A 7,875-nucleotide genomic window follows, 5' to 3' on the forward strand; every position below is an offset into this window, starting at 1 on the left:
CGCACCTCCATTCAGTGACTAATCACACCCTCCATTCAATGACTAATCACACCCTCCATTTTGTGACTAATCGCACCCTCCATTCAGTGACTAATCACACCCTCCATTCAGTGACTAATCGCACCCTCCATTCAGTGACTAATCGCACCCTCCATTCAGTGACTAATCGCACCCTCCATTCAATGACTAATCACACCATCCATTCAGTGACTAATCACACTCTCCTTCTGTAGCTCAGTTGGTAGAGCATGGCGCTTGTAACGCCAGGGTAGTGGGTTCAATCCCCGGGACCACCCATACGTAGAATGTATGCACACATGACTGTAAGTCGCTTTGGATAAAAGCGTCTGCTAAATGGCATATATATACTAATCGCACCCTCCATTCAGTGACTAATCACACCCTCCATTCAATGACTAATCACACCCTCCATTCAATGACTAATCACACCCTCCATTCAATGACTAACATTCACACATAAAACCCAACCAATTCCACAACAGACATCAAATCCAACCAATAACGTCACACATCTAAATATAGCTAAAACAACCAATAACAGTGGACATATGAACAGTGCCAACTACTGTTTGCTTGCTGATGGCCAAAAGCTACCCTAAGCTTCAGCTAAGCCCTCAATAACTTACTAAAATGTAATTGAATTGTAATCCACTAGAGGGGCACCATTTCCTGCCTCCACTCTAGTGTAAAATTAATTGTTTTCTCTCCACAGATGGCTTCCTTCCTGTTTTTATCAAATACATGCCCTTACCATCCATCTGGTCCGTTTTACCCTGAACAAAAATATACATCATAACATGCAACAACTTCAATGATTTTACTGAGTTACAGTTCATATAAGGAAATGCATTTATTAGGTCCTAATCTATGGATTTCATATGACTGGGAATACATTTATTAGGTCCTAATCTATGGATTTCATATGACTGGGAATACATTTATTAGGTCCTAATCTATGGATTTCATATGACTGGGAATACATTTATTAGGTCCTAATCTATGGATTTCATATGACTGGGAATACATTTATTAGGTCCTAATCTATGGATTTCATATGACTGGGAATACATTTATTAGGTCCTAATCTATGGATTTCATATGACTGGGAATACATTTATTTGGTCCTAATCTATGGATTTCATATGACTGGGAATACATTCATTAGGTCCTAATCTATGGATTTCATATGACTGGGAATACATTCATTAGGTCCTAATCTATGGATTTCATATGACTGGGAACGCAGATGTGCATCTGTTGGTCACAGATACCGTTATAAAAAAGGTAGGGGTGTGGATCAGAGAACCAGTCAGTATCTGGTGTGGATCAGAGAACCAGTCAGTATCTGGTTCCACCATTTGCCTCATGCAGCGTGACACATCTCCTTCACATAGAGTTGATCAGGTTGCTGATTGTGGCCTGTGAAATGTTGTCAAACTCTGTTCACAGCGTTGACATCAGCAAACACCATACCATAACCCTACCTCCACCATGGGGCTCTGTTCACAGCGTTGACATCAGCAAACACCATACCATAACCCCACCTCCACCATGGGGCTCTGTTCACAGCGTTGACATCAGCAAACACCATACCATAACCCCACCTCCACCATGGGGCCCTCTGTTCACAACGTTGACATCAGCAAACCGCTCCACCATGCAATCCCATACACGCTGTCTGTCATCTGCACGGTACAGTTGATACCAAGATTAATCCGTGAAGAGCACACTTCTCCAGCCAGTGGCCATAGAAGATGAGCATTTGCTCTCTGAAGTCGGTTACGATGCCGAACTGCAGTCAGGTCAAGAGCCTGGTGAGGACGACAAGCCTGCAGATGAGCTTCCCTGAGACGGTGTCTGACAGTTTGTGGAGAAATTCTTCAGTTGTGCAAACCCACAGATTCATCAGCTGTTCGGGTGGCTGGTTTCATACGATCCCACAGGAGATGAAGCCTAATGTTTTATTCCAGATCATGAAACGTGAGACCAATACTTGTTGCGTTTATATTTTTGTTCAGTGTGTATCAGTCGGTACAGAATGGTGCTGCAACACCCAAGGTTGTGGGTTGAAGCCAGGCCGGCCTCCTGTGCTTTTCACGCACGACAGTGTCTCTAGGATTTACAGAGAATGGTGCGACAAACAGAAACATCCAGTCAGCGGCAGTCCTGTGGGTGAAAACAGCTGGTTGATAAGAGAGGTGGGAAGGAGAATGGGAAGAATCGTGAAAGGCTAACAGGCGCTAACAGGCCGGCCACAAACAGACACATAACGGCGCAGTACAACAGCTGGTTGATGAGAGAGGTGGGACGGAGAATGGGAAGAATCGTGAAAGGCTAACAGGCGCTAACAGGCCGGCCACAAACAGACACATAACGGCGCAGTACAACAGCTGGTTGATGAGAGAGGTGGGACGGAGAATGGGAAGAATCGTGAAAGGCTAACAGGCGCTAACAGGCCGGCCACAAACAGACACATAACGGCGCAGTACAACAGCAGTGTGCAGAACAACATCTTGGAACGCACAACTCGTCCATCCTTGTCACGGACGGGTTATTACAGCAGGCGACCACACCAGGTTCCACTGCTATCAGCTAAAAACAAGAAGAAGACGCCTCCAGCGGACACCATCACCAACACTGGACAATTAAGGCGTGAAACAAACATTGCCTGGTCCGATGAATCACAGTTCCTGTTGCGTCATGCTAAAATCAACTGTTATTTGTCACATACACATGGTTAGCAGATGTTAATGCGAGTGTAGCGAAATGCTTGTGTAAGAAATAACACGTAAAAAAAAAAAACACTGCATAGTTTCCTAGGAACGAGAAGCTAGGCGCGGCCACCTCTGTCGGCGCCCGGAAGTTATTTTGGTTGTTTGCAGTCAGGATTTGGTTTTGGTATGAGTCCATTGCCCCATCCAGGCTGGTGTTAACAGTACAGGCTGGTGTCAACGGTACAGGCTGGTGTCGACACTACAGGCTGGTGTCAAGGCTGGGTCGACACTACAGGCTGGTGTCGACACTACAGGCTGGTGTCAACAGTACAGGCTGGTGTTAAGGCGGTACAGGCTGGTGTCAACAGTACAGGCTGGTGTCGACACTACAGGCTGGTGTCAACGGTACAGGCTGATGTCAACAGTACAGGCTGGTGTCAACAGTACAGGCTGGTGTCAAAATAGTACAGGCTGGTGTCGACACTACAGGCTGGCTGGTGTCGACACTACAGGCTGGTGTCAACAGTACAGCTGGTGTCACAGGCTGGTGTCAACGGTACAGGCTGGTGTCAACACTACAGGCTGGTGTCAACACTACAGGCTGGTGTCAACACTACAGGCTGGTGTCAACAGTACAGGCTGGTGTCAACGGTACAGGCTGGTGTCAGCCAGTACAGGCTGGGTGTCCGCGGTACAGGCTGGTGGCGGTGCTGTAATGGTGAGGGGAATGTTTTTCCTGATACATGTCGGTCCCTTGATAACAATTGAGCAATGTTTGAATGCCACACCTTCTAGAATCCAGGCTCAATGATTCAGCTTGTTCTGGAGGCAAAGGGGAGTCCAAACTGGTACTAAATGGAGGGGGAGTCCAAACTGGTACTAAATGGAGGGGGTCCAAAACTGGTACTAAATGGAGGGGGTCTAAATTGGTACTAAATGGAGGGGTCTAAACCGGTACTAAATGGAGGGGGTCTAAACCGGTACTAAATGAAGGGGTCCAAACCAGTACTAAATGGAGGGGGTCTAAACTGGTACTAAATGGAGGGGGTCCAAACTGGTAAATGGTACTAAATGGAGATGGGGGGTCAAACTGGTATTAAATGGAGGGGGTCCAAACTGGTATTAAATGGAGGGGTCCAAACTGGTACTAAATGGAGGGGGGTCCAAACTGGTACTAAATGGAGGGTCCAAACTGGTACTAAATGGAGGGGGTCTAAACTGGTACTAAATGGAGGGGTCTAAACTGGTACTAAATGGAGGGGGGTCCAAACTGGTAACAAATGGAGGGGTCTAAACTGGTACTAAATGGAGGGGTCCAAACTGGTATTAAATGGAGGGGTCCAAACTGGTACTAAATGGAGGGGTTCAAACTGGTACTAAATAGAGGGGTCTAAACTGGTACTAAATGGAGGGGGTCCAAACTGGTACTAAATGGAGGGGTCCAAACTGGGTACTAAATGGAGGGGTTCAAACTGGTACTAAATGGAGGGGGTCTAAACTGGTACTAAATGGAGGGGGTCCAAACCTAATAAACTGTTATATATATACAGTATATTTATACATATATTATTATATATTATCTACTGTATGACAATGGGATCCCCCATATAACCTTTGATCTAACTCTGAATTCTCTGTCAGACCAGGACAGTGTTCATTAGGGCAAACTGTAGAGAGGAAAAAAAGGTTTTATTTGACAAGTTCATAGAGTCCCTCCCTGTTTCAGAACATGTTCTTTCTATGTATGAGCCAGACCCAGGGCTGTGGACATGATCTACCAGTAAGTAGTAGTTGACACTGCCTCCAGAGCCCATGTCTTTATCCACCGCTTGTACTCTGTAAATGCTGCTTCCAGCTGCGGTGTCCTGCAGATGACACAAACATCATTGACATTAATTAGGACATTGTCTGTGCTCTTATCTAGTACATATCCGGTAGAGGTCTAATGACAGGGTGTCTTTACTGGTCGCCATGTCATACAGGCCCCTGGGTTACTGAAATCGCATCATCTCTAAACACGTGATGACACTATTGACATCTATCGTTACTTTTAAACATTATCTCCGATGACATTTTAAACCGTTATCTCTGATGACATTTTAAACATTATCTCCGATGACATTTTAAACCGTTATCTCCGATGACATTTTAAACATTATCTCCGATGACATTTTAAACATTATCTCCGTATGACATTTTAAACCGTTATCTCCGATGACATTTTAAACATTATCTCCGATGACATTTTAAACATTATCTCCGATGACATTTTAAACATTATCTCCGATGACATTTTAAACCAATGACAGCTGTCTTCCATGTCGATAACGGTTTTTAACACTGACCTCGGGACGCCCACGGTGAAAGGCAGGTTCTGGAACTTGGTTGCTCATCGTTAGCGCCGGGTGACAACACCCAGATCGTCTCGACAACCTAAAGGAAGGAACAAACAGATGACGCCACAATAGCCCAGCTGAGAAGCCAGGTATGATTATTGTATTAGCGTATAGGCCTGTACATGGGATGCATATGGATTTGCAACTAATGCTGTTGTCAAAGCTCAGCTCACCTTATTCCGACCATCTGTTATGCTAACAAAAGCCAAGATTTCACCTTGTTTCTGACGAAACAAAAGAACGCGTTGTTAGCACTTCGAAACAGCACTGTGGATAATGACAGACTCACCAACACAACAGCACTGTGGGTAATGACAGACTCACCAACACAAACAGCACTGTGGATAATGACAGACTCACCAATACACACAGCACTGTGGGTAATGACAGACTCACCAACACACACAGCACTGTGGGTAATACACACAGCACTGTAGGTAATGACAGACTCACCAACACACACAGCACTGTGGATAATGACAGACTCACCAATACACACAGCACTGTGGGTAATGACAGACTCACCAACACACACAGCACTGTGGGTAATGACAGACTCACCAACACATACAGCACTGTGGGTAATGACAGACTCACCAACACACACAGCACTGTGGATAATGACAGACTCACCAATACACACAGCACTGTGGGTAATGACAGACTCACCAACACACACAGCACTGTGGGTAATGACAGACTCACCAACACACACAGCACTGTGGGTAATGACAGACTCACCAACACACACAGCACTGTGGATAATGACAGACTCACCAATACACACAGCACTGTGGGTAATGACAGACTCACCAACACACACAGCACTGTGGGTAATGACAGACTCACCAACACACACAGCACTGTGGGTAATGGCAGACTCACCAACACACACAGCACTGTGGGTAATGACAGACTCAACAAACACACACAGCACTGTGGGTAATGACAGACTCACCAACACGCACAAGACTTGGTTCTGGTTCTCCTGAGATTCACTGGACATAAAGTTGTCAAAGCGCCCTACGTTACACTCACCTCTCTGTCTAGTTCCTGAATGAGAGTTATGTTTCCTGACTTAGGGTCCACTCTCAGGTATTCTCTGGTGCCCTTCTCAAAGGTCAAGCCAAACCACACGGCATCCCCCTCTGGGTCGGTACCGTTTAGGATATATAGCTGTGTTCCTGTGGGGTCACAGACAGAAATCTCACCTGCTTATTCATTTGTTATGAATGCTTATGAATGGTTATGAATGTGGTATGAATGGTTATGAATGTAGTATGAATGGTTATGAATGTAGTATGAATGGTTATGAATGTAGTATGAATGGTTATGAATGTAGTATGAATGGTTATGAATGTGTTATGGAGTCTATGTAGGTACCCTTCAAATAATAGAGATACTGAATTTGGTTAAAGCATTGCCTATCAAGTACAGGAAAGGCAACCCATCTCTACAGTTGTACAGAAGATAATCATTAGAAAGACGATCATACCATTAACCGGATCTAGACTTAAAGTTCATTCTGAGATGTATATCATTGATTCTTTATCATGACAGACCCATTGACTCGAATGAGAATCCCCATTCTAGTGATTCTATTTCTATGGTGTATTATTGTATTGTCAGATGTTAGTTATATTGTTGACAGCCACTCCTTCATCTCTTTTGTTTTCCTGGCTAAGCCTATTAATGTGCGTCCACCTCCACTGAAGGGCATTATGGTGATGCAGCTCAATGCTGCTCATGTGATCACTGATCAGTCTATCATTAGAAGACCTGGGTTCAAATACTATTTGAAATCTTTCAGTCCTGGGAATCCCCCCCCTGGAATTAAGCAAGCGCAATCAAGGATAAATTATTTAAAATGTTTTAAATAGTATTTACAATGTTAAAAAATATATATTTTAAAAGTGTTAAAATAGTATTTTACATGTTTAAAATGTTTTTTTATTTATTATTTAAAATGTTTTAAAATATAATTTAAAATGTTTTAAAGTATAATTTAAAAGTGTTAAAATAGTATTTGAAATGTTTTAAAATAGTATTTTAAATGTTTAAAATGTTTGCTCTTGAAACACAAGATCAATCACAACCACATTGAGATTTTCTTAGTATTTAGCCACCTTAAAATTTTAATTATTAACTAAATAATCATCGCATTTATATATAATTGTTTACAACACTCACCGACTTCTGTGTCTTCTGAGATACTGAACAGAGCCATATTCCCATTGGTGCTGCTCGGTCCGTTGTCATGGAAATAGGGAGCGTAGTCAGTTTGCCCTGGGTGGAGAAGAAAACATGTATCGAAACTTAAGAGTTGAACGTGTCATTTATAACAAGCAGCACTTTACGGCGTGTTCACAAACACAAACAGGTATATGACAATCTAAAGGTAGTGCCCATGCTTTGGGTAGTGTCCAGATCACACATTATAACACATGCTATAGGTAGTGTCCATGCTATAGGTAGTGTCCAGTTCACAAACACAAACAGGTATATGACAATCTATAGGTAGTGTCCAGTTCACAAACACAAACAGGTATATGACAATCTAAAGGTAGTGTACATGCTTTGGGTAGTGTCCAGATCACACATTATAACACATGCTATAGGTAGTGTCCATGCTATAGGTAGTGTCCAGATCACACATTATAACACATGCTATAGGTAGTGTCCATGCTATAGGTAGTGTCCATGCTATAGGTAGTGTCCAGATCACACATTATAACACATGCTAT

General features: G+C 43.4%; 1 protein-coding gene across 1 annotated transcript; it reads right to left on the reverse strand.

Moving 5' to 3' along the window:
- Nucleotides 1–5,080: 5,080 nt before the first annotated feature.
- Nucleotides 5,081–7,842, reverse strand: LOC124030614 (cadherin-related family member 1-like; the record flags this gene model as incomplete). The annotated part of the gene is made up of 4 exons (XM_046341877.1): nucleotides 7,322–7,842; nucleotides 6,170–6,315; nucleotides 5,305–5,355; nucleotides 5,081–5,168 (listed from the first exon to the last, which is right to left on the reverse strand). Coding segments are annotated over exons 1-4 (322 nt in total), but the record flags the coding sequence as incomplete, so codon positions are not given.
- Between the last annotated feature and the right edge of the window lie 33 nt (nucleotides 7,843–7,875).

Source organism: Oncorhynchus gorbuscha, unplaced genomic scaffold (genome assembly GCF_021184085.1).
Source record: "Oncorhynchus gorbuscha isolate QuinsamMale2020 ecotype Even-year unplaced genomic scaffold, OgorEven_v1.0 Un_scaffold_13108, whole genome shotgun sequence".
NCBI classification, from domain to species: domain Eukaryota; kingdom Metazoa; phylum Chordata; class Actinopteri; order Salmoniformes; family Salmonidae; genus Oncorhynchus; species Oncorhynchus gorbuscha.